Source organism: Lepus europaeus, chromosome 17 (assembly GCF_033115175.1).
Source record: "Lepus europaeus isolate LE1 chromosome 17, mLepTim1.pri, whole genome shotgun sequence".
Lineage (NCBI taxonomy): Eukaryota > Metazoa > Chordata > Mammalia > Lagomorpha > Leporidae > Lepus > Lepus europaeus.
In genome coordinates this window covers 5,754,320-5,780,336 of record NC_084843.1, presented here as the reverse complement: position 1 = coordinate 5,780,336, position 26,017 = coordinate 5,754,320, and the positions used below count along the sequence as shown (strand labels likewise).

Genomic DNA, 26,017 nt, shown 5'->3' with positions numbered 1-26,017 from the left:
CGGAAGGAGGCACGCGCGGGATGGGTCGAACCACTGCGCGAAGGGGAGGAGAAATCTTGGAGGAAGTGAAAAGGGACGGAGAAAGAAAAGTCCGACTCTGAGAGCGCATGGCCTTGGAATCCACTACGGTTAATGGGGTTAATATGGTTTTAAACTCCATTAGGGTTACTGGGCCTCGTGTGGCCTCTGCCCCTTTGTAATGTTCCACCCCCTTAGCCGGTATGGGTTAGTCTGGAAGGTCAAAGGACAGGGAGGTGCGCAGGCGCAGTGTGCATCAGGAGGCAACATGGCGTCCAGGTCCAAGCGGCGAGCCGTCGGGAATGGGGTCCCGCGGCCGCCGGGCGCTCCGGTCCAGCGCGATGAGCAGGAGGAGGAAGATGAAGTTGAGGATGAGGACGAAGATGAGGAAGACAGCGACGAAGAAGAGGATGAGGACGACGAGATCGTTGACGAGGTGAGAAGCACCTGCTACCCCGGTTTGAGTCACACCGGAGAGAAAACTTCGTGGCGACCGAGGCCGAGGGACCGCGGTGTGGGCCGCGCGGCGAGGCGGCCTCCCTGCCCCCGAGGGTGTGTGGCGGCGGCCGCAGCCTTTCCCACCCTCGGGGCCGTGGTTGGCTCGCGGCCGTGCTGGGGCGGCGGGGCCGCGGGGCCTCGGAGTCCATCCTGTCCCGGCTGCGCGGGACCCCGGCCGTGCCCCGCGCGTCCTCACGGCCGAGGGACGGAGAGGCGGCGGCGGTGGGCGCGTGGGAGCAGGCGGGGGCCGGGCCGGGCAGCGAGGTCGCGGGGCGTGGGAGCCGGGCGCGGCTGGGGAGTGGGTCCCGGCCGCTCCCACCTCCGCCCCCATTGTTCGTCACTCGGGAGCTGCGCTCCGCTAACTTGGGGTTACGGAAACCAGTGCTTTTTGCATTGTGTGTGGGGCCGTCCGTGTAGCTGTCGCTCATCACAGATGCGAAATAGGCATTGACGTGTGCTGGGAGTCCGCTGATAAATCCAGCAGGAGTCAGAGCGGCGTCAGGTGCGCGGCAAGTGGAACCCGGGCCGGCGCCTCTGGCAGGGGCACCCGTGTGGGCGGCGGTGACAGCCCCGGCTGCTCGGCTTCCCGTGCGCCTGGGAGAGCCGCGGAGGGTGTCCCGAGCGCCCAGACCCCTGCCCCCGGGCTCCTGGCCTGGGCCTGGTCCAGCCCCAGCCCTTGCGGCCATTTGGGGATGGAAGACTCTGTTTCTGCCTCCCTCTCTGTAGCTATGTCTTTTAAATAAATAAATGTTTAAAAAGTGGACCTAAATCATATTTTGATAAAAAATTTTGAAATTCGAGGCCAGCGCTGTGGTGTAGCGGGTGAAGCTGCTGCCCGCAGTGCCTGCATCCCCTGTGGGTGCCAGTTCGAGTCCCGGCTGCTCCACTTCTGATCCAGCTCTCTGCTGTGGCCTGGGGAAGCAGCAGAAGGTGGCCCAAGTCCGGAGGACGCTCCTGGCTCCTGGCTTCGGATCTTCCCAGCTCTGGCCATTGCAGCCAACTGGGGAGTGAACCAGCGGATGGAAGACCTCTCTCTCTCTCTCTCTCTCTCTCTCTCTCTCTCTCTCTTTCTCTGCCTCTCCTTCTCTCTCTGTGCAACTCTGACTTTCAAATAAATAAATAAATCTTAAAAAATTTTTGAAATCCATGCCTACAAGGAGGACTTCAGAAAGTTCATGAAAATGTGTTACCAAGAAACTGCGTGGATTTCAGATTTTTTTGCACCAAAATAAACTAACCTTTTAAATCCACGAGCTTTTTGATGTACTCTTGTACACCCCCTGATCAGTTCTGCTGGTGAGAAGTTACCCCTCAGTAGTACTCACAGCGTACGTGCTGCTCCAGTCTCTGTTTGGTGTTGACTCGTTGAACGCTCACATCAATCCGTGAAGTTGGGAACTGCCATCATTTTACAGCTGGGGCTGCTCGGCACGTTACGTGAAAACAGCTTGTGTGCAGCCTGCGGGCACTTAGGAAACAAGGTGCATTTGATTGTGTATTGACAACTTTTGAAAGAATACCTTACGTTGACAGTAATCTCTGGAGTGGGGGATGTTATAAGACTTTATAATTCTAACTGCTCTCATTGTGATTTTTTTTTTTTTTTTGACAGGCAGAGTTAGAGTTAGTTAGAGACAGAGAGAAAGGTCTTCCTTCCGTTGGTTCACCCCCTAAATGGCCGCTATGGCTGGTGCGCTGTGCTGATCCAAAGCCAGGAGCCAGGTGCTTCTCCTGGTCTCCCATGGGGTGCAGGGCCCAAGCGCTTGGGCCATCCTCCATTGCACTCCCGGGCCACAGCAGAGAGCTAGACTGGAAGAGGAGCAACCGGGACAGCTGGTGCCTCAACCAGGACTAGAACCCGGTGTGCCGGTGCTGCAGGCGGAGGATTAGCCTAGTGAGCCGCGGCGCCGGCTGAGAGAGAGGTTTTCCACTCACTGGTTCACTCCCCAAATGCCCACAGTGGCCAGAGTTGGGCTGATCCAAAACCAAAAGCCAGGAGCGTCTTCCGGGTCTCCCATGTAGGTGCAGGGGCCCAAGGACTTGGGCCATCTTTTGCTTTCCTAGGCCATAGCAGAGAGCTGGGTTGGAAGAGGAGCAGCCGGGACTTGAACCAGCGCCCATATGGGATGCTGGCGCTGCAGTGGTGGCTTTACCTGCTACGCCCCAGCGCCAGTCCCTCATTGTGATTTTTACCCCTGACATGTATGATTCTTTTTTTTTTTTTCTTAATTATTTTAAAGTGAAGAGAGAGAGAGATCTCCTATCCACTGGTTCACTCCCCAGAAATAGCCAGGTCACAGCCAGGCGCTGGGAAGTCAGTCTGGGCTTTCCACATCCGGCAGGGACCCTGGTACTGGAGCCATTACCTGCTGTCTCCAGGGTATACAGTAGCAGAAAGCTGGAATTGAAATTGAAGCCGGAACTTAATCCAGGCACTCTGATATGGGGTGTGACATCCCAAGCTGCCCCTGTGCCAAACACCCAGGCCTGTGTGACTTTTTTTTTTAATTGAAGATTGATTGATTGATTCGAAAGTCAGATGGAGGTGAGGAGGGAGAGAGAGAGATCGATCTTCCATCTGTAGATTCATTCCCCAGATGGCCACAATGGCCTGGTGGGGCTGGGCCAGGTCAAAGCCAGGTCTCAGGGGTAGCAGGGGCCCAGGCACTTGGGCCGTCCTCCACTGCTTTTCCAGGGTGCATTAGCAGGGAGCTGGATTGGAAGTGGAGCAGCTGGGACTCAAACTGGTGCCAATAGGGGATGCCGGCACCGCAGGTGGTGGCTTTACCCTCTGCGCCACAACACCAGTCCCACCTCTATGACTTTGGACTGAAGAAACTTCTAGTCAGTTCCCCGTATGCACACAGTGGACCTTTTTCTCATTTGAAGGAGGCTTGCTCATTTGCTTGGGGTAGAATCCGTGAGAATTCCTTTAGCAACTGGAGATCTGCTGCACATGTGCTTGTGGTGTAGCGGAAATAAGGAACTGTGTGCGTGGTTATTTAACGTCCTGAGGAGCCTGATTTGAAGGACCAGGTGGGGCAGCAGGCCGAGTGACAGCAGGGTGTGTCGGGGAACCTCAGGAAGGGGTGCTGAGTGGATGGGCGTGTTTAGTCTCTGTGATCCTGGGGCTGGGGCTTTGTGCTTCCTGGAAGCCCCCAGGACAACTTTGGAGGAAAAAGGGCCTAGGAGTGGCTGGGGTCCTGTCCAGGAGAGCTACGGGAGCTGAGAACTGCCCCACGGTTCTCTGCCCTGCTCTTCTCTGCGACTACAAGAATGTTTGTTTTTCCTTTATTTCTCCTTACAGCAGACAGTAATACCAACAGAGATTTTTATTCAAAAGAGCAAGAAGACTAGATGCCATAGTCTTGTAGATTCCGCATCAGCGGGTGTGTGTGTGTGTGTGTGTGAGAGAGAGAGAGAGAGAGACAGACAGCGCTGTGTTCTGCAGAGAGCTGCTCCCTGGAACGCCCTCGGAGGACCCCTACTCAGGGGCAGGGTTCTGGAGGCTCACCCATTGGGTGTCTGCTGCAGGGGGGAGGCCACAACAGTGTAGGACAGAGAGCCAAGGCTTTTACCCTGACAGGGAAAAAGTGCGAGGAGAACATTATTTGAAGAATTTATTTCTTAGGGCTACATTTAAGACTTGAATACCAGGACTGGCACGGCGGCGTAGCAGCTAAAGCTGCTGCCTGTAGTGCCGGCATCCCATGTGGGCACTGGTTCAAGTTCTGGCTGCTCCATTTCCAATCCAGCTCCCTGCTGGTGCACCTGGGAGAGCAACAGAGGATGACCCAAGTGCCTGGGCCCCTGCACTCACATGGGAGACCTAGATGAAGCTCATGGCTTCAGCCTGGCCCAGCACCAGCTGTGGTGGCCATTTGGGGAGTGAACCAGCAGATGGAAGACTTCTCTCCCCCTTTCTCTGTGACTCTTTCAAATAAGCAAAATAAATCTTAAAAAAAAAAAAATTGAATAATGACAGTTTGTTATTTGGTTGAGTTTGACCCTGTGTGGAACTTCCCCAGCCAGTGCCCTGGGTTTTACACACAGTGTGGTGGAATCTGCTTCGGAGTCAGGATCTGAAGCGAGCTGGGTGTGATGTCCAGGCTCTGGCGGGTGGATCAGCCAAGGGAGTGTATTAAATAGATGCATGACAGCAAGGCAAAAGCCAGGTCTGCTTTCTTGCCGACATCCTGCAGCTCAGAGCCAGATTCCAAACCTAGAGAACCTGAGGTGTGTCCGACCGTACTGTTGGAGCAGAGCCCCAGGCTGGTGTGCCACGCACCAGGACGTGATTGAGAGTCCGCAGGGGCGGACGGATGTGTGGAGCATTGGAAAGCATCCAAGGTTTTTTTTTTTATTTTTTATTTTTTTTGACAGGCAGAGTGGACAGCGAGAGAGAGAGACAGAGAGAAAGATCTTCCTTTGCCGTTGGTTCACCCTCCAATGGCCGCCGCGGTTGGCGCGCTGTGGCCGGCGCACCGCGCTGATCCGATGGCAGGAGCCAGGGGCTTCTCCTGGTCTCCCATGGGGTGCAGGGCCCAAGCACTTGGGCCATCCTCCACTGCACTCCCTGGCCACAGCAGAGAGCTGGCCTGGAAGAGGGGCAACTGGGACAGGATCGGTGCCCCGACCGGGACTAGAACCCGGTGTGCCGGCGCCGCAAGGCGGAGGATTAGCCTATTGAGCCGCGGCGCCGGCCGCATCCAAGGTTTTGTTTGGCGTGAAGTAGCGCAGTTGTTTGTGGTGCATCTCAGTGACTTTTCCCTTAGAGTCTGTTTTGCAGAGGTTTCTCGGGGAGCTCAGCTGCGAACCTCCTCCTAGCCCTGTGGACTCAGCACGCTCCCTTCAGCCTTTGGGCCTTCTTTGGCCACTGCTGCGCTCTGGCCAGGAGCCTTCTGCTTGTGCCAGTTCCCAGCTCGGCGTCACTGCTTTAGGAAAGCCTTTCTGACAGGCTGGCCTCCTATGTTCCTCTGTTTCGCAGCGTGGGCGAGGATGGTTGAACTTGACGTTCTTTCCGTGTGCCCTGACGCCTGTTTCCTGGCCAAACCATGAACTTCACGTGGGCAGGGCCATTCAATGCTTCCCACTTCACCCCGGGCGCCCGCACGGTGGCACCACGCGTGTGCTCTGAGCGCCTGCTCAGTGAGCAAAGGGTAGCCCAGCCATGGGCTGAGCCGCGCCCGAGGCAGTTCCTGGAACTCTTGTTCTTTGCCCACCCTTTGCAGTCCAGTCAGTAACTGCTGTCACTGCTGTGTCTGGGCCACACTGGCTCAGCATTTAAACCCGGTCCCTCGGGGTGTCTGTTCCTCCTGGGCTGCTGTGTCGCGGGGGAGAACGCCGTGAAGGCGCTGTCTGACCCGTGCACGTGGAATGGGCAGTGGCGGCCTGTTTGAAGTCCAGGCATTCATAGCTCTTCAAGTAACGTTGTCTTCTTGTCCTTTTTCTGGTATCTTCTGTAGAACAAATAGAAAAAAGAATCTGCAAATTAGAAAATAACGCCATTTTAAAATAATGTCATTTTAAAAAATGTGTGGTGACCTGTTTTGTATATTATTTACAGGAAGTGAATATTGATTTTGAAGCTTACTCCATCTCGGATAATGATTATGATGGAATTAAGAAGTTACTGCAGCAGGTATTGTCTTTTTCTTACTACGCGTACATTTCTTCATCTAAGAAAAGCCAGGCCATGCTGCATGCTGCCTGGCTGCATCCTCTCAGAATTGCTGTGTGTTGCACCCTCCCTGGAAGGAGGAATGTCCTCCTCCCCAGGGCTAACGCCCCTGCCCCTGCGCCCAGACCCCCTGGTGAGTGTGTCCAAGCAGCCTGTGTCCCTCCTTCTCGTCCGCTCACTGTGCCAGCTGCTGTCCTGTTCTCTGTAATTCACGCCCACACGTGCTTGCTGCTCCGTCTGACTCCTCCCCCTGTACCGCATGGCTTTGGCGCTCTGACCTCTGCCAGATGCTGCGGTCTGAGTCCATCTTCTTCCCTCCCCTACTCCTTTCCCTTTTCTGACCCTCCAGTACCACCCCCAGGACCCTCTTTCTTGAAATCTTCCCTTCCGTGTTCACTCTCCTGTGAATTTCTTTTCCTCCTGGGGTTGCTTTTCTAGGTCATCTTGATGGAGTCATTGCAATTTTTATTTGAACATGGGATTTGAAGTTTTTAGAAATGATGCTTTGACCTTAATTGAAAGTAACTTTCTCCCCTTCTAGCTGTTCCTAAAGGCTCCTGTGAACACGGCAGAACTAACAGATCTCTTGATTCAGCAGAACCATGTTGGGAGTGTGATTAAGGTAAGCAGGACAGCTGTGCCGATGCTGGTGCCCTGGTCCCCTGTCCTGTCCGGCTCCAGTCGGCGGAAGTGTGACTGCGTTGGGAGGAAGGCCGTTGCGGCAGTGCAGGGAAGGCAATGGCGAGGGAGGAGCGGGCTGATTCAGAGGACACGTGGGAGATGAAATACGAGGGGCGTAGTGTGTGGTTGGCACCCGAGAGAGGAAAAGGAGTCCGGGCTGGAGCACCCGAGACAGCAGCTGGAGGAGGAAGAGGGACACGTGGGTCTGCATTCATGCCTTTTGAGTTCGAGCTGCCCTGTGATGTATGGAAGAGATGCACTGGGCAGCAGATAGATGGCCATGGAGGGCGGGGAGTGGCTGGGAGTGCCCAGGGTGGGCAGGGGGCAGGCACCCTGGTAACAGCACCAGGGCTCGGATGAGTGACATGCAGCACAGAGCCAGTGCAGGAGACCGGAGGCGTGACTGGAGAGGCGGAGGGAAGTGGTGGGCAACGTGCTAAGCCGGAGAGGAGCATTCGAAGGAGGGAGTTGTTGTCGTTTTCAGGTTTAGAGTCCAGCAAAACAAGGACTGGATCGAGTCCTTGCTCTCTGGTGGCCTGTCCAGGTTCCCGTTGCTGCCTAACGAGCTGCCGCATGGCTTAGTGTCGGAGCAGAGCTCTGGGCGCTGGAGGCTGGATGAGGCTTCGTGGGCATGACTCATCTCTGCTCCCGTTCCGTGTCCCATGAGCCTGAGAGGCTCAGCCGGGGCTGGAGGATTCTCGTCCAAGATGACACGTGACTCACTTGACTACCAAGTTAGCTGGCTGTCCGTCGGGAGCCCACCCTGGACGGTGAGGCGGCGCCTGGGTTCCTTTCCATGTGGGCCCCTCTACACGCTGGGTTCCAAGAGCAAGCACCCTGAAAGAGCCAGGCGGAAGTGCTTAGAATTGTGGGATGGTGTCATTGTCACCAGTCATTTGATCAGCAGACAACTCCCCAGGGCCCCACTCGATGGGAGGAGTGTGGGTCACGTTGTCAGAAGAGAACGAGGGACAGGACAGAGCACTGGGCCGTCTGGAAGACGCCGTCCGCCGCAGCAGTGGAAGGTTTCCGTTTCTGCAGATGACGCCAGCACCGGGCTTGCAGGCTGGGAGGTGAAGCAGAGGACCTGCTGAGCACTCAGAGCAGTGGCTGGCACATGGCAGGCGTGAGCCATGTGTGGCTGGCACTGTTGATGTTCTCTTATTATTCCTAACCCCTGTTCTATAGCCCACTATGAAAAACAAACCAAAAACTCCCTGTCAGTCAAGCTCCAGGCTACCCTCTCCGTCAGCAGTCTCACTGTCTTCAAAGCCAGAATCCCTGAAATGTGATCTTACTCACGGTTCCTACCTCCTCTCCTGTGGTTCCTCAAACACTGTAATCTTTTATGCCACTAAAATTCTGACCCTGAATGTTAGGGCCACCAACATCTTTGTTACTAAACAGAATGGACACTTCTCAGACCTCTGATGACATTAGTGACCTTGTGGCAGGACGTGTAAAGAAACCAGAGAAACGTAACCTGCGGTCACTTCTCTTTGGTAGACTGCCTGCTCTCTGGCAGATAAAGGCCGTCTGTAGCTCCTGGCGAGAGGCAGCTGCTTCATCCTGGAGAGCTGGTCAGCTAGCAGGAGCTCAGCCTTGTAAATGGCCAGTCACGCAGGTAACTCTAGTTACAATTACGGCTTCTCGTGTCCACAGTCACACCTGCCGTGTTGATCCTAGGACTTTTCCTGGAGCCTTTAGGATTGAGGGGGTTTGGATTCCCCTTTAGCAGGCAGTCCCTAGGGTCGCAGAGAGCAAAGCGTCGGGGAGAACAGCAGGTTGCCTGTGGGTGAGTCGGAGGGAGAAGCTGGAGACTGAGGGGAGAGGCTTCACCACGCTCTCGGCTGTCATGAATTGCCCAGCACTTACGCACTAGAACTGTGTGAAAAATGAAGAGGCTTAGGAAGGCTGGGGGGTAGGACGGGTGTTGTTATTTCCTGGGGCAGGCAGAGGCGGGTGGGTGGCGATGTGATTGTGACCTGAGGAAGGACCCGTGGCAGACCCTGTGAGGTGCTTCCTGGATGACAGACCTGCAGGAGGGGACATGGAGTGTGTCCCAGCTCACCACCTGAGCCTTGTTAGCAATTCCAGGGTCTCAGGGCTTGACACTGAGGGTCCCCTGTCCTTGGCCTGGCCTTTGGTCTGCCGTCACTGCCCGGGCTTTGCTGCGGTGGCCGCAGGTACTCTGGTGGCCGCAGACTGTCAGGTTGATCTTGGAGAAGGAAAACTGATTCATCCGTTGCTTTTCCTCTGAACTTCATTCTCCTCCTCTGTGAGCAGACATGCTGGTAGTCCTCTCGTGAGGCTGGCGCCTCATGAGTTACCTTCTCTCTCTACTTCTGTTTTCATCTTGCTTTGTTAAACCTAAGAATTCTCTCACCTTGGCACATAGTTTCTGGCATTTGAGGCTTTACCTCAGCCACTCCACCATTTCCTGTTACAACAGGAGGGAATGGTGATCCCCAACAACCAGGTTCATGTTTTGTGTTGCCTTTTATTATTATTTCTTATTTGAAACAGAAAGATCTTTCATCACTGGTTCACTCCTCAAACGCCAGGGGTGTCAAGCTGAAGCCAGGAGCCAGGAACACCTTCCAGGTTGTCCATGTGGGTGGCAGGGACCCAAGCACTTGAGCTGTCATCTGCCTCTTTCCCAGGGTGTACATTAGCAGGAAGCTGAAGTGGAAGCAGAGCTGGGACTTGAACCAGGCATTCCAACATAGGATGTGCATGTTCTAAGTGACAGTTGCTGCACCAAATGCATGCCCCTTCTTAATGGTGTCATCAGCTTAGGTCCTGCACCCCTCTCAAGCAGACCCGGTCTCTTCTGTCTCTGATTGCTGACTTCCTGTCCCCTGAAGAGGCTGATACCCACCCTGTTCTCTGAGCTGAGCTCCTGTGACACCTCAGCGCGTGACTGTCTTGCTGAGGACTGCAGACTGTACCCAAGTCAGTAACTGAGGATAAAGGGCATGGCTGGAGCTTTGTTCAGTCCCTTCCACTAGGACAGGTTCGAGGACATTTGGGGCAGTTGTTGATCTCAGCGGTCCTTTGGTATACAAGCAGCAGCCTCATTCTGTTCGTTGAGCACGTATCCCAGTGCACTGTGTGCCAGGCTCCCTGCCGTGTCCTGGACAAGCAGATGGGCAAAGGAGAGAATGTGGCCGGTGCACCGAGGCATCCCAGTGGAACGGCTCCCATGTGGCCGGCAAGACCTGGATTACTCAGACGTTACCTGCTGCCTCCCAGGGTCTGCAGGAGCAGCAAGCTGGGTCGGGAGCTGAACTCAGGATGCCGATATGTGACATAGGCACTTTTTTTTTTTTTTTTTAAGTTTTATTTATTAAAGTAGACTTACAGAGACAGAGGGTGAGAGATCTTCCATCCACTGGTTCACTCCCTAAATGGCCTCAACTTCCGGGTTGGGCCAGGACAAAGCCAGGAGCCTGGAACTCCATCTGGGTCTCCCACGTGGGTAGCAGGGTCCCAAATACTTGAATCCTCTTCTGCTTTCCCATGCACATTAGCAGGGAGCTGGATTGGAAATGGAGCAGCTGGGACTTGAACCAGTGCCCATAAGGGATGCAGTGCCACACAACACTGGCCCTGATGCAGGAATCTTAACAGGTCACTTCCTCAACCTGGACCCACCCGTCCTGCCTTTTACAAAATTGAGAGACAGAAGACAGCTCTTGTCTGCTGGTTCACTCCACGAATGCCTGGATCTGAGCCAGACCAGAGCTGGGAGCCTGGTCTCACACATGGGCAGCAGGGACCCTACGAGTTGGCCCAGTACCTGCTGCCTCTCTAGCTCCAGTTGGAATCTGTAGTAGAGCCAAGAGTTGAATCCAGGTACTCCAGCATGAGAAACAGGGTTTTAACCTCTGTGTCCAATAATTCACTTTTCTTAGCTCATCATTTCCATTTTTGTGTTCCTGTTTTCTCTCCTGCCCACGTGGTAGGTGTAAGCCTTGTCGGTTTCATTGATAGACCAGACTGACAAGTGCTTTGGCAGCATGGGTTTTAGGTGGGACAGGTTTTTTGTTTTTTACAAAAGATTTATTTATTTGAAGGGCAGAGTTAGAGAGAGAGGGAGAGATATTCCATCCCCTGATTCACTCACCAAATGGCCGTAAGGGCCCACGCCTTCCTCCACTGCTTTCCAAGGCATGTTGGCAAGGAGCTGGATTGGAAGTGGAGCAGCTGGGACTCAAACCACTGCTCTTATGGGATGCCGGCATCACAGGTGTAAGTTTAACCTGCTTGGCCCTGATGCTGGCCGTGGTGGGACAGTTTTGTGGCCAGCAGTGTTGGCTCCAGCCGGTTAGTTTAGAAAGACAAATTTCACTGATTTGATGAGTTTTATCTTCTCTGGAGTCGTGCTATATTGTGACTCTGGCAAAGGGAGATAGATGTCTTAAGAGTCAGGTATAAAGAAATTCAGAGAGGACGAGTTCGTCCAGGTGTCAAAGAGGCAGAGTCGTGGGCGGGAGGGGCATGAGGAAGGTCACACGGTGTTTAGGATACAGAGCTTTCCTAAGACGGCAGTAAAGCAGTGTTTAGCTTCCGAAAAGTTAAAAAAAAAAAAAAAAGTGGCTTAGATTCCAAGACTTGGTACTACACTTCTTTTTTAAGTATAAAACTGAACTATAAAATAAATATAAAATTTAAATATTTTTCTTTTTAAAATAGCAAACAGATGTTTCAGAAGACAGCGATGATGATATGGATGAAGATGAGATTTTCGGCTTCATAAGCCTTTTAAATTTAACCGAGAGAAAGGTCAGTTTCACCCGGAGGCATTGGGCTGGTTGTTAGGTGGGCCAAAACCACTTTCATTTACAGCTTAATGGAAGTATTGTGTGCCCTAGTGTAAGTGGGGGATGTGTGTTCCTAGGAGATCTGGTGACCGCTGCTCTCTCACGGGAAGGTGGTCATCCCCTTGGCCCGGGACTCGTCCTGTCCCTGGTCTGCCGACGACAAGGAGCTGTCTGTCGCTGTGGTTGAGGCTCCTTAGTGAGGCCATTACTGAGTCAGGTAAAGCAGCTCACCTCCCAGAATACGATGCAGCTACTTCCATCTTCACTTTGAAAGTCACCTGTCTGGTTACTTCCTCGTGTCTGAGACTAGAATTGCTCCTGCACTGTCAGTGTTCACCGAAACCCTCTCGTGGGCACGGACCGTGGGGTGCTAACTAACCAGGGTAGTTACTTTGAGAAGTACTTAAGCAGTCAGCGCTGAAGACACAAGACACTGAAGGCCAGGGCTGAGCTACCCTCAGCTGTGAGGCCAAGAGGGAGGGCTCACCTTCGCGTCTGTCCTGTCAGTGATGGGCTGGGGTCTCTTTGCTTTCCAGGGTACCCCGTGTGCTGAGCAAATTAAAGAGCTGATTCTAAGCTGCTGTGAGAAGAGCTGTGAGAAGAGTGTGGTGGAACAGCTGGACGCGCTCCTGCAGGACGCCAGCAAGCCTGTGGGCTTCCTCCTGAGCGAGAGGCTCATCAACGTCCCCCCGCAGATCGCTCTGCCCATGCACCAGCAGCTGCAGTAAGAGCCTTTGCAAAATGCCCCTGAGCGGGAACCTGTCCTCGCGAGATCAGTCACGGGACTTCTGTGGAATATGGGGTACTAGTGCGTTCTACCCTTGGTTAAGTTTAGTGTGACGAGGCTAGAGCAAACATCCTGTGAGGTGCATACATTAACAGTAATCAGGTTTTTGATTATTTTTGACAATAAATGGTATTGAAGTAGCTGAATTTTTTTTTTCAAATTTTTATTTTCATTTTATTTGAAAGTCAGACAGAAACAGAGCCCTTCCATCCACTAGTTCACCCCACCCAGGAATGCCCACAACAGCCTGGAGTCTGGAACTCAGGTGGACAGCAAGAACCCAAGGACAGGAGTGGTCATTTGCCACCTCCCCTGGTGCCCAGTGGCAGGAAGCTGGATTGGAAGTGGAGGCTCCAGTGTGGGGGCTCCTGTCCCAGCAGGAACTCGGCTGCTGTGCCAAATGCCTGGCCCAGGTAGACGATCTCACACAGACTTTTACTCACATCTGACACATTACAGCAGTAACAGAACAGCAGCATTCCCAGATCCACTCGTGTGCTTCATAGTCAGTGAGACCCTAGTTCTGACTCTGTGTTTCTGGCTTCTTGGGGTTGTTTTTTAATGTCGGAGTTAGACGTTTACAGAGAGATTTTCAGGAAGAGCTGTGGAGTCTCTTAGCTGAGTGAAGTCGCCTGTGCTTGAAACACAGATGCAGTGCAGACGCAGGCCTTACGCAGTGTTCCTTCTCAGACGTCACGGTGCCTGTGCTGTGGCCCCGTCCGTGGCTGTGGTGTGGCACTGCTCGGGGACCCTGAGGTCTGGCTCGGTGCGCGGCCTCCCACCCTCAGCTGCCGCTGAGACGCACTTGTCCTGCCATGAGTGCCCTTTGCCCCTTGCTTTGGTCTCTGGTTAGCTGGAGCCCACCGTGCCGTGGCTTCGCAGAGCGTGCTTTCCCCAGTCCTTTGGGAAGCAAGCTCATTTCTGTCGCGGGGCGGCCGGCACGCAGGGCTGTGCCGCTGTCAGGACATGAAGCCGTCACTGCCACTCCATGAACTGTTCTGAACTCAGGCTGTGGCCGTCTGTGCAGCAGGTCAGGAAGCAGTTCTGGAGTCCCGAGTCCCTGCCACGGGCTCCTGTCCTGACCGGATAGGGCGGCGCCGCTGTGTGCCAGGTAAGGGTCGCCGCCATGGAAACATTCAGACTCTGAGACGTTTTTGACCTCTGCACAGGCGGGGCAGTGACGCCGAGCAGGCCTGTGAGCTGCTGTGTCGACAGCTGAGCGCAGTCGGGTTTCCTCACGCTGTTCACAGACGTGACGCCCTCAGCTGAAGTGTGACCGACTGCACCAGCACAGCCATCGCTTTAGCAGTGCCCAGCCTGAACGCCCGTCCAGGAAGCCCACTGCGGAGCCCTGGAAAGCTGCCTCCCTGAGCGCTGTGTGCTCTGCTCGGGGTGGGGGTCGCCTCTCAGCAGCGGCGTGTTCTGTGTCTTGTAGGAAAGAGCTCGCGGAGGCACACAAGACCAATAAGCCGTGCGGGAAGTGCTGCTTCTACCTGCTGATCAGCAAGACATTTGTGGAAGCAGGAAAAGGCAGTTCCAAGAAGAAACGGAGCGGCCAAAAGAAAGAAGAGTTAATGTTTGCAAACGCAGAGGAAGAATTTTTCTATGAGGTAAGACTATCCCGTTTCACCCGTTTAGATTTAAATAAGAATTTTCTTAGAAATAATCCAGGTTTCTTATTCTCCCATTTTATGTCAGTCCTCCGAGTATAGCCACTCTGTTCCATGTCCCTGTCGGCTGGCAGCTGACAGTTCCTGGCATGTCGCCTCACACGCCCCAAGGGGCAGGAGGAGAAAAGCTGCTGACCGGCTAGCGGTCACCGGGCATTGTCTGTTTGCTGTGCTGCCTGGGACCTTGCGCTGTGAGGTAGACGTCAGCCTGGCTCGCAGACGTGGGCCAGGAGGGAAGTCATCTGAGACGGCACAGCCGTTGGCCCGGAGCTGCTGCTCGCGCCCTGTGTGTGTGCGTGGACCTGCTGGTGCGCTTTCTCCTACCGTGATGGAGGGCTGAGTGCCGAGAGCATTTCTCAGTCATCACAGATCTGGGGGGACCACTTTTCCTGAATTGGATGATGTCAGTTCTCCCCGTTGAGACTTCAGTGCAGGTTCAGCTCTGTCCTTGTTTCCCAGGAAGTAGAATTAAAAACAAACTTGTCTTCACCTCGGCTGGCGCATGTCACGCTTGTAGAATGGGTGTTTTGATATGGCCGGCTGTGCAGACTTCCTTTGTATCCACGCTTTACGTGGAGGAAGAGCTGGGGGAATGGGAACAGACCAGCGTTTGAAGGCTGATTCTTCTTGTTAATTACCAGAGCTGAACATTTTATTTTCTCTTGTCTGTCACAGACCCTTTTGAGAATGAAAGCCTTGGGAATGGTGACAGTGTGGGTGGGTGGTGACGGTAACATCATTGGCTGCTGCCTCACTGCTGAGAAGTGGCGGCTCTAGCCGTGTTCCGTGCACACATCTGCTGAGCGCTTTATGTCTGCCGGCGTGACCGTTCAAGTTCAAGTTCTCCTTTGTTCAAGTGTTGCTTCCTGTCACTGTCAGTCTTGTTGAAACACATGCCAAACAGTAATCTTTGTTGTGGGTTAGATGAGATTTGCTGTTGGGCTGCCCGTTTTTAACCCACGGTTTTCTGTCTGTAGAAGGCAGTCCTGAAGTTCAGCTACTCGGTGCAGGAGGACAGCGACACCTGTCTGGGAGGCAGATGGTCTTTTGATGATGTTCCCATGAAGCCCATGAGGACTGTGATGGTGATTCCAGGCGACAAGATGGACGAGATCATGGATAAACTGAAAGACCATCTGTCTGTCTAACCCATTTGCCACGGACAGGGCTGGGCTCGTCTTTGGAAAATGACAGAAAACGCAGTGGCAGTTTACTGAAAAACTCGTGACTTTATTTGAAGTCCTCTACAAAAAGTAGGGTTCTGTTCCATGTGTCTGGGACACATTTACAGTATTTGTATCTTTAAAAATCTGGGTCAGATTGTGAATGGATGTTTAAAAACTTTTCCAATGAGAAGAAAAATATGGAACAGTAATTTAAAGAACTCAATAAAACTCCTCTATTTTTATTTTAAGAGCACATACCAAGCATTACTCCTTCAGCACTATCCTGCGGGGCGTGGTGCTCGTGGGGCAGGCGCCCCGGGGCTTTGCGCGGGGAGCTTGGCAGTCACTGGACCGTGCATCGCTGTTCGGTGCTCTCAGGGCACTTCTCACCCTCCTTTTTCATCGTGGAGATCGGGGCCAGGTGATCCATCACTTGTTGTAAAATATCCTTACTCTCACTAGGAGGCAGATTACTGAAATAGTACTGTGGTGCCAGCTGCATGAATCTGTTCGTTTAAAACAAAACCATTAGTGGGGGTGGGGATGGGGGAGGGCGTGTGGGGCTAAGGGACGCCTAGTATTATGCCTGAGCCCTTCCCAGATTCCCCGGGGCATCTGCTGCTACACCTGGCAGACCCCACTCCGCCCCACTGCAATAGAGACTTCCTGATGTGCACGCGCAGCCCAGCTGGTTTCCAGAGTGAGCTGGCTCCCTGGTATCAGGCCGCTGCCCTGACCGCTGGCGGCAGCCCCCCCTGGCTGTCTCTTCTCCCTCACGTCCCCGCTCCCGTTCCCTGCTCAACCAGCTCCTCTCACAGAGAGAAGGCCACGCCCGTTCTCCTCAGGGTCCCTGCACCTGCGCAGTGCACTCCAGCGTCTTGTTAAAGACACGCTATACTTTCTCCTACATTTCTGCGCTGTCCTGTTTCGTAACCTCAAAGGGAGAGGTGCCTTGGGGATCATGGTGGAGTCGACATTTACAAGCTCACAACTGGAAGTGGAGCGAGAACCATATTTGTAGTCACCCTGTAGCACACGTTCCAAAGCAAGCCCTTGCGTCTCACCCAGACTTACAGCTCAGGAGAGATCTCGGAGGCAATCCGGATGTAGTTGTTCTCGGATATGCTGAACTTATGGAAGAGGACCCACTCGGGCACCTTCTTGGTGATGGAGTAACCGGACAGGGGGTGCAGCTGCGCCACTTGCTTGTGTGTGAGCATCAAGTAGTTCCCCGCCCCGTCGACATCCCGCGCGATCTAAGGGGCGGCGTTTCAAGGAGAAGGACACGGCATTAACATGGAGGTAATAAAGGTCTGTTGAGAAGAAACCCTGAGTATTTACTACAGAACAGCTTAAAAATGCAGAAAATAAGCACAAACATGCTTTGCCCAAAAATCAGTGATGTTGACCGGCCTTCTCAACGTGAGGGCAGTGTGCTAACTTCGTACAGACCAAGGTTCATGTGGTTGTGAATAGAGCAGAGCACAGTACCTGCCATACCACGGGCGCATGTGTGTTACACTTGATAGCTCACTTAATCCTCAGGGTGACCCTGTGCTGCGGGCACCGGCTTCTTCCTAACCGATGAGAACTCTAGAGTGAAATGCCTTTTTCTCCGATGACTGCTGTGGAGTTTATGTGGAACTGCCATATTTCTCCCTGCTGCGAGGGGAAGCCCACGTCTACTCTGATGTGCGTGTGAGCCCTCGTTAAGGGGAAGAAAGGAGACAGGGCTTTGAATTGTGGGCACTAATACCACCCAGTGAACTGAGCCAATCTCAGGCCAGTGAGGGCCTCTATCTGGTGGTCTACAGTGAAAAGGATTTTTTGTCCTTTTGGACAAAGTTACATGATCTGGCTTGTCCCTTTGTGCCCTTGAAAGGAAGTATATTTAAATACCAAATCTTGAATCACATGGATTTTTAGTTTTATTTAACAGTAAATAAAGAACCTGTCTAACAAAATTGCTGAACACTATTTTGTAGGATACTATAGATTTGGACTGGGCACCTGCACTGGGCCCAACAAACCAAACTGATAGAGTGTAGTCCAGGAACTAAGATTGGCTGGCCGCAGGAGGCCCAGGGCCAGTCCGCTGACCAGGCTGTAAACAACTACTTAGTTAAGCATCAGCCAATCCACTGGTTGCTGGGCTAAGCTACAGCCACGGGAGCGGTTTTCTGAGGCTCCCCTCCGTTTCTGTGTGTATGCCGTCTCTGGGCACACTGCTGGAGCCTCAGGAGCGGTTTTCTGAGGCTCCCCTCCGCTTCTGTGTGTATGCCGTCTCTGGGCACACTGCTGGAGCCTCAGGAGCAGTTTTCTGAGGCTCCCCTCCGTTTCTGTGTGTATGCTGTCTCTGGGCACATTGCTGGAGCCTCAGAGCCTGCTCTGGTCTGGAGCTGCTGGATTTGAATCATTTGTTTCACTACGCTGAAGTGACCTGACTGGGCCTTCCCTGTAGCATCAGCGGCACGGCCGCTCCAAGTGAGGGGCTGCAGGCCGAGCGTCCTGCAGAGGTGGGCGGGCGGCCCGGCTCCGTACCTGCATGAAGTAGCCGGACAGCAGCGCTTTCTTGATGTTCAGGCTGTTCTCCGTGGAGCCAAAGGCAGGCTCCGCGTAGGGCAGCTCGATCCGCGTGATGATCTCCAGGAGCTCGGCTCGGATGACGTCGGCCGTCCTGAGGGCAGAGCAGCTGAGGAAGCGGTCATGACACCACTTCTCCACACAGTCTGGGAGGGAGAACAGAGACAGGGGCTGTGGCAGCCGCAGAAGCCGAACACAGGGAGGCGGTGCCGTGGGCTCCGCCGCCCCAGCCGACTGGCAACGCCCGTTCCTGGTGCTGGGGAAGTAGGAGCGCACCTTTGTGGCCCCCGGGGCAGAGGAGGTTGTATTCAGTCTGCGTTTGTCTCGTGACGCAGCAGGGTACATACGGCCACGTCGTCTAATCAGCAAGGAAAAACCGTACTGCAGAAGCCCGCCGACGCCTGACTTGGGAAGAGTCCCCTCAGCGTGAAGCTCACCTATCCTAGCAGTGACTTTTATATCCAGACCCAGCCACCTGGCTCACTCTGAAACTTGCCGCCTGTAACTGAAGGTTTGCCTTGACCTGGGAGTGCACCTGGCCTCGGCACAGTGGGCAGAAGCTGCCACTCAGGCTGCCGTGGAGCAACAAAGGCGTGGCTTGGTCAGTGTCCCCCATGCAGCTCCAAACCAGGTCACAGGTGCTTCAGGGAAAACAAGTGAGAAAACTGGCAGGGAGGGAGCTCCTCAGGGCTGCCCCGCGAGGGCTCTGCCCTCCCGACACTGCTGTGCCCTGTGGGAACCTCGACCTCCACCGCGCAGCCGGGGCTTCGGTTCCTGCAGCCGGGCGTGTGGCTTCCACAGGCTCAGGTCCTGCTTCCTCACAGAGAGTCCAGTGCTCCGAGATGGAACGCACACAGCAGGGTTCTGACACGCTGGCACTTAGGGATGCCAAGCTGTAGAGTCTGTGCCCTGGGCACGCCCCCTCTGGGAGTGGCCATGCTGGAGCTGCAGACACACGCACACATGGCACGTGCCGGAGCTCTCGGGGAGCAGCAGGAACCTAGGGGTGTACTGGGGCCTTGGGTGCCACTCCACTCCAAGGCCATGGGGCTAAAGAGGGAATTTGCCAAATACCAAGGCGGAAGAACTTAGCCTTATCTGGGGAAAATGTGGACCGAGCAGTGACCCCCGAGCCAAGCCTCACTCACGCTCGCTGGCGGAGTTCAGAGTCGTGTCTTGGTAGGCCTTGTACACGTTGATGAGGGTGAAGTGGTCTCCGTCAGGATGTAGGAATGTCTTCCAGCACGCCTGGGCGGCCGCCTCAGCTCCAGGTGGCAGGTGCGAGAAGCAGTTAGGGGCTTTCAAACACAAAAGGTCACGGGGTCAGCAACAGTGGGGACACCGCATAGCACAACGCGCCGAGGGAGGGGCTGCTGCCTGTTGGTCACTCCTGTGTACTTAGGATCGGAGGTCTAGCCTCGTCCTTCCTCCCCTTTTCCGTGTGTCTCTGCCCGTTAGAGTAAAGAGCCTGCTTGGATTCAGGTGGGAGCAGGGAGGCCCAGGGCAGCGTGTGCTCCTGGCAGAGGAGGAAGTGACACTGCGGAAGCCGGGGGGAGCGAAGCCGCAGGAAACGCAAGAACCAGCAGCACGGTTCACTGGGAGAAAACACTTCTGTCAACACTGATTAATCCAGCAAAAGCAAACTTGGTAAGCTCTCGTGGATCTGGATTTGGGGGCCCGCGTCACGGTGCAGAGCTAAGCTACTCACTGCCTGCAAGGCTGGCGTCCCACACCGGAGCTCTGGTTCAAGTCCCATCCGCTCCATTTCCAATCCGGCTCCTACTAACATGCCTGGGAGAGCAGTGGGCTGGGCCCCGTATCCGTGTGGGAGATCCTGACGGAGTTCCAGGCTCCTGGCTTTGGCCTCTCCTTCCTCTAACTCCCTCTCCCCAAAACCCTCCTTCTCTCTAACTGCCTTTCAAATAAGCAAATCTTTTTTTTTTTTTTAATTTTTTTTGTGTTTTTAGACTTTTGTCATGTTAAATTAATACTTGTGGCACAGTGGGTTAAGCTGCTGCCTACGGCCAGCTCCAGCCATATGGGGAATGAACCAGTGGATGGGTGATCTCTGTCTTTCCCTTTGTCATTCTGACTTTCAAATAAATAAATACATCTTTTATAAAAGATGATTCTTATCATTTATCCTTTTTAATTTTTTTAAAAATTTATTTATTTGAAAGGCAGAGTTACAGAGAATGAGAGAGAAAGAGAGACAGAAAGTGAGATCTTCCATCCACTGGCTCACTCCCCAAATGGCTGCAATGGCCAGAGATTGGCTGATCCAAAGCCAGGAGTAAAGGTTCTTCTGGGTCTCCCATGTAGGTGCAGGGGCCCAAGCACTTGGCCATCCTCTGCTGCTTTCCCAGGTGCATTAGCAGGGAGCTGCGTCAGAAGTGAGAAGCCAGGACTTAAACCAGAGCCCAGGAGGGCTGCTGGTGCTGCAGGTGGAGGCTTAACCACCACGCCACAGTGCTGGCCCCTTCCCTTTAGTCTGTGCAAAGACTTCCCAGTCATTTCAAGAGGTTAAGTAAACTGACCACTGCCTCTGCTACATGGCCCCTGAAATACAATTCCAGATGGACCCGTGTAAATCTACAGCTGGTGCAGACTCAGAATCCAAGAGCAGAGCCATTCCGGAGTACCTGTTACCATGGCAGCGATCGTCAGCATTTCGTCTACACAGTCAAATTCACATGCTGCCAGGATGGCCTTGGAGAGCTGCGGATCCAGAGGAAACTCTGACATGATGATCCCAAACTCAGAAAGGTTGCCGTCATTGTCCAGTGCTGCCAGGTAATCCAAGTCCTCCAGTGCCTGCATCAAACTCTCCGGTGCTGGGAAGCAGAAGCAGCAGCAATTAAAAAGTCACACAGCCGGGCCAGAGTAACGGACTGGACGCTGCCACTGGCGTCGGACAAGCAAATGGGAGACAGACGTGTGAGATAACAGCTTGCAAAACGAAGACTGCAGGTGATGCCCTGAAGCCGTTTCCAGGCCGGGCTGCAGGGAGAGGACCCCAAGGAACCTGCTTTACGAGGACGGCGCCGAGGGGCCGAGGAGCCTACAGTGGTCACAGCCAAGGCTGCAGGGGCTGGGAGCGCCAGAGAGGACTCTGCGGATCTGACAGTCCTGGACTAGGCCGTGGAGCCCCAGCCACTGCTTCTGTTAGGATCGGCCCCAGGCCAGACTCAGAGCAGTGGGAGAGGATTAGAAGGCCTGAGCCTGGCGCTCACACAGCTGTAGGGTAGCACCCGCTCCCACCAGCCGGACCGGAAGACCTGATGCACAGAGCCCTGGGTCGGAAACACAGAAGGGAACAGACAGGGAAAAACAGAAGGGAAGAGACCTGAAAGGGCCGCACGGTGTCCCAGCACAACCACCGAGTCATTTACAGAAACTCCAGAGTGGTCAGTGCCCAACCAGCTACATTGTGCAGCGTACGGCCTCTAGTATCAGTACAAATTACCAGGCATGAAGAGCAGGAGAATATGTTGTCCAATAAAGGGAAAAATTCACCAGAACCAGCCCAGAACTCAGACATGACGGCACACAAGAGTAGCCGGGGACGGCAAGTTACCTGCCAATGCAAATGACTCACTGTGGCCAAGCCTTTCTCCTTATTTATTTATTTATTTGACAGGTAGAGTTACAGACAGTAAGAGAGAGAGAGAGAAAGGTCTTCCTTCTGTTGGTTCACTCCCCAAATGGCCCCAATGGCCAGAGCTGTGCCAATCTGAAGCCAGGAGCCAGGTGCTTCCTCCTGGTTTCCCATGCGGGTGCAGGGCCCAAGCACTTGGGCCATTCTGCACTGCCTTCCTGGGCCACAGCAGAGAGCTGGGCTGGAAGAGGAGCAGTCGGGACTAGAACCCGGTGCCCATATGGGATGCTGGCGCCGCAAGTGGATTAACCTAGTGAGCTACGGCGGTGCTGGCCCCTTCTCCTTTCAATTTACATAAAATCAATGGGCTGGTATGTGCTTTTTTTCGAAGAAATCTATGTATTCAAATCTGTGTATTCAAAGCCACCTATCTCTGTCTGTGCAGGGTAAGGAGACAAGGTGAGCCTGTGTGGGTTTTCTCCTGTCTCCTTGGGGAGCAGCAGGCCTGGAGTGCGCAGCTGCTGTCAGCCCAGAAGCTGCAGGATCAGATCGCTGTCCTCTGTCTCAGTTCCAGTGCGTGCAAGGCGGGCGGGAGACATGGCCGTGGGGACCCAAGAAGCAGTTTTGCCCGCTGCACTTGGAGTTAAAGTCACAGACAGAACTTACTCCTTTGCTGCCCAGGCTTGAACCACTAAGCTATCTGTCAAAATCTCAGGCAAACCAAGGACCTCAGCAGCTCAGTGCAGACCCCGAGGTGATGCGGTCCCTGCTCCTGTCGGGCCAGCGGGAGAGCAAGGGCAGAGCTGGCTGTGGGCGGCGCGGTGACTGCCCTGCCAGGCACCCCGCGTCCCATGCTGCTGCTGGGGGAGAGCAGAGCACCACACACCCTGCTGCACCTACCATGAGCAGAGATGGGCTGTGGGGAGAGCAAAGGGCAGGACAGAGGGCAGGGAGACCCCCACCCCGGAGAAGGCTGCAGGAAACCAGCACCCCTCGGATGCCTGGACAACAGCTTCAGCGCCCCCTGGGAGGAAAGACCCTGAAAGCCACAGCTGTGTCTGATTTTCCCCACGATTGAAGGACCCTTATGGGGGAGAGGGACAAGAAACTAGGCCTGGGCAGATATCAGGGGCTTCTTAAGAGGTTAGATGTTCCCCAGAGTCCAGCGGGCAGGACGTTCTCTGGGAAGGAAAAGTCAATCCCCTTCAGAGAACCTCTAGGCATGCCCAGAGCAGAGCTGCCACTCCCCTTCGGAGAATCTCAGCACTCTCCTCAGCACTCCCCTCAGCACTCTCCTCAGCACGTTCCCTCAGCACTCTCCTCAGCACTCTCCCTCAGCACTCTCCGGTATGCTAATTGTCCCTCCGAACCAGCCAATCCCGTGTTGCCACTGCATTCCATATGCTAATTGTCCCTCCGAACCAGCCAATCCCGTGTTGCCACTGCATTCCATATGCTAATGGTCCCTCTGAACTGACCAATCCTATGCATGCGCATTAGGAATATGCTAATTCGTTGCCTATATAACCTGTGTGAAACTGCCGCTCAGGGCTCCTCACTGCCTGAGGTGGGGGCCCGTTTGCGCAAACGTTCAATAAAAACCTCGTGCTTTTTGCATCAACTGGTCTGGAGTCTGGATCTTTGGGCGTCCTCCCGAGCAAGTGGGCATCTCTGCAACTGAGAGGTCCAACATTTTGGTGGCCCGTACGGGGATTTTAGGTCGCCCTCAGACCCATTCTCTGCGGACCAGTTGGAGGTATAATTAAGTGTTTTCTGTTTGTTGTTCTTCGTCTTGAGTGTTCTGACTGGCCAGTACCTGACTCTGTGAGACCAGTGGGGGAGGCAGGCGTGCCCAGCAACCCCTGGTCCGTTCCCCGGAGGACGCTCCGGTCTGTGAGACCAGTGGGGGAGGCAGGCGTGCCCAGCAACCCCTGGTCCGTTCCCCGGAGGACACTCCGGTCTGTGAGACCAGTAGGGGAAACCCTCGGTCCGTTCCCCCGGAAGATGCTCCCGGGGTGGTCTGGAGGTGGGTCGGAGACCAAGTCTCCCTCCTTCCCGGGGAGGGCTGGTCAGGCAGCCGCTCCCAAAAATAGCGCAATAGCGTTCGATTTGTCTTAGCCATGTGGTATGTCTTGCTTACTGTATATGTCTGTGCATTGGCTGTTCTTTTTGTTTGGGCTGAAATCCTTGCACACATGGGTCAACAAATAACCACCCCTTTAAGTCTCACTCTAGATCACTGGAAGGACGTTCGAGAACGCGCGCGCCACCTCTCAGTGGAGGTTAAAAGGAAACAATGGGCAAAATTCTGTTCCTCAGAGTGGCCGGCCTTCAAGGTCGGCTGGCCAAGGAACGGCACTTTTAACCTCGATATTATTTTACAGATTAAGGCGCGAGTCTTTCAGCCAGGATCCAATGGACACCCTGATCAGGTGCCCTACATTACCACGTGGGAGGATCTTTCACGTAACCCCCCTCCCTGGATAAAACCCTTCTCCTTCCCGACGGAGCCCATACGGACCCCGTTACCCCCTCCTCCTATCCCGGTTGTGCCAACCTCCTCCCTATACCCTCTGAAGGAGATTCGAGATCCAAAACCTGACAAGCCACCGGTTCTTCCGGCTGATCAGGACTTTCTGCTCTTTGACTCTCCCCCACCCTATCTTCCCGGCCAGCCTGTTCCCCCGCAGGAACCCCCACAACAACCAGAGCGGGATGTGCAACCTTCTGCACCATCCCCTGATTCCACGAGGGCAGGGGAAGAAGTCTTAGCGCCTTCCCCGCCCTCCAGCCGCCTGCGCCTCCGTCGGGGGCAGGCAGGGGGCTCGGGAAGCGTCTGGACTTCGCAGGCCTTTCCTCTTCGCTCGGTGGCTGGCCAGATGCAGTACTGGCCATTTTCTGCTTCCGATCTTTACAACTGGAAAACCCATAACCCCTCTTTCTCTCAGGACCCCCAGGCTCTGACTGGGATGATTGTCAGCAGCTTCTGCAGACCCTCCTCACTACTGAGGAAAAGCAGCGCGTCTACCTTGAGGCACGGAAAAACGTCCCTGGAGCAGATGGCCGACCGACCCTACTGCCAAACGAAATCGAGGAGGCGTTTCCCTTAACCCGTCCTGATTGGGACTACACCACCGTTGCTGGTAGGGAGCGACTTCGTCTTTACCGCCAGATTCTCCTTGCGGGTCTCAGAGGGGCTGGAAAGCGCCCCACCAATTTGGCCAAGGTACGTGCAGTAGTACAGGGGGCTGAGGAAACGCCGGCAGGCTTCCTAGAAAGATTAATGGAAGCCTACCGTATGTACACCCCGTTTGACCCCCTGGCAGAGGACCGGCAGGGAGATGTAATCATGTCCTTTATAGGACAGTCAGCGCCAGACATCCGCAATAAATTGCAGCGGCTAGAGGGGCTTCAGGGGTATACTATACAAGATTTAATGAAGGAGGCAGAAAAGATTTACAACAAAAGGGAGACCCGAGAGGAGAAGGAGGAAAGGATCCGCAAGGAGCAGGAGGAAAGGGAAGACAAAAGAGACAAAAGACGTAATCGAGAGCTTAGTAGAATTTTGGCCACCGTAGTGCAGGATACAGAAAGGAGTAGACCAGGACAGAATAGGGACTTGGGAGACAAACGAAAGCCTCGGGTGGAAAGAGATCAATGTGCCTATTGTAAAGAAAGAGGACACTGGGTCAAAGACTGCCCGAAGAAAACACAGGGACCAAAGAAGAGACCAGTTCCAATCCTGTCCCTGGAAGAAGACGACTAGGTGAGTCAGGGCCAGGAGCCCCCCCTGAGCCCAGGATAACCCTTGAAGTGGGGGGCAGACCGGTAACCTTCCTGATTGACACGGGAGCCCAGCACTCGGTACTGACTTCAGAAAAAGGGCCTTTAAGCTCCAAGACTTCCTGGGTTCAGGGGGCAACTGGAGGGAAGTTATATCGCTGGACAACCAATCGAGAGGTCCAGTTAAGTACAGGACTTGTGACACACTCGTTCTTACTAGTGCCAGACTGCCCCTACCCCCTCCTGGGCAGGGACCTACTCTCGAAGGTAGGAGCCCAAATTCACTTCCATGAGAAAGGAGCTACCATCACAGACTCAGGAGGGCGGCCCCTCCAGGTATTAACACTACGCTTGGAGGACGAACACCGATTATTCGAGAGGCCCTCGTCCACCATGGCTCCCCTGGACCCCAAGTGGCTCACAGATTTTCCTCAGGCCTGGGCAGAGACTGCGGGAATAGGGCTGGCCGTCAACCGGCCTCCCTTGATCATAGATCTGAAGCCCACGGCCATTCCCGTGTCAGTTCGTCAATATCCGATGGGCAAGGAAGCTAAGGAAGGTATCCGGCCACATATCCAGAGACTGTTACACCTAGGCATTTTAAAACCTTGTCGTTCACCTTGGAACACCCCCCTACTACCAGTAAAGAAGCCTGGTACGGGTGACTACCGCCCGGTACAGGACTTGCGGGAGGTTAACAGGAGAACGGAGGATATGCATCCCACAG

The 26,017-nt window shown here is 54.3% G+C and overlaps 2 protein-coding genes across 4 annotated transcripts in view; one reads left to right on the top strand and one right to left on the bottom strand.

Moving 5' to 3' along the window:
• Positions 1-254: 254 nt before the first annotated feature.
• BCCIP (BRCA2 and CDKN1A interacting protein) lies at positions 255-15,579 on the top strand. 2 transcript variants are annotated; one of them, XM_062215008.1, is made up of 8 exons: positions 255-454; positions 6,083-6,157; positions 6,738-6,818; positions 11,576-11,665; positions 12,240-12,427; positions 13,926-14,100; positions 15,138-15,183; positions 15,296-15,579. In XM_062215008.1, exons 1-8 carry the CDS (start codon positions 287-289, stop codon positions 15,349-15,351), a joined length of 879 nt encoding a protein of 292 aa, XP_062070992.1. In that variant the 5' UTR covers positions 255-286; the 3' UTR covers positions 15,352-15,579. The 2 variants fall into 2 exon arrangements, with proteins under 2 accessions (XP_062070992.1, XP_062070991.1); XM_062215007.1 differs by having other exon boundaries at positions 256-454; positions 15,138-15,579.
• DHX32 (DEAH-box helicase 32 (putative)) overlaps positions 12,637-26,017 on the bottom strand; it is a 64,496-nt gene continuing 51,115 nt past the window's right edge. For both annotated transcript variants that reach the window (XM_062215002.1, XM_062215003.1), the window contains exons 8-12: positions 20,552-20,743; positions 19,058-19,207; positions 17,868-18,055; positions 16,401-16,582; positions 12,637-15,832 (exon numbers count right to left, since the gene is read on the bottom strand). In XM_062215002.1, the coding sequence (XP_062070986.1) occupies positions 15,670-15,832; positions 16,401-16,582; positions 17,868-18,055; positions 19,058-19,207; positions 20,552-20,743 (875 nt within the window). In that variant the 3' untranslated portion in view covers positions 12,637-15,669. The remainder of the gene's footprint in view (positions 15,833-16,400; positions 16,583-17,867; positions 18,056-19,057; positions 19,208-20,551; positions 20,744-26,017) is intronic.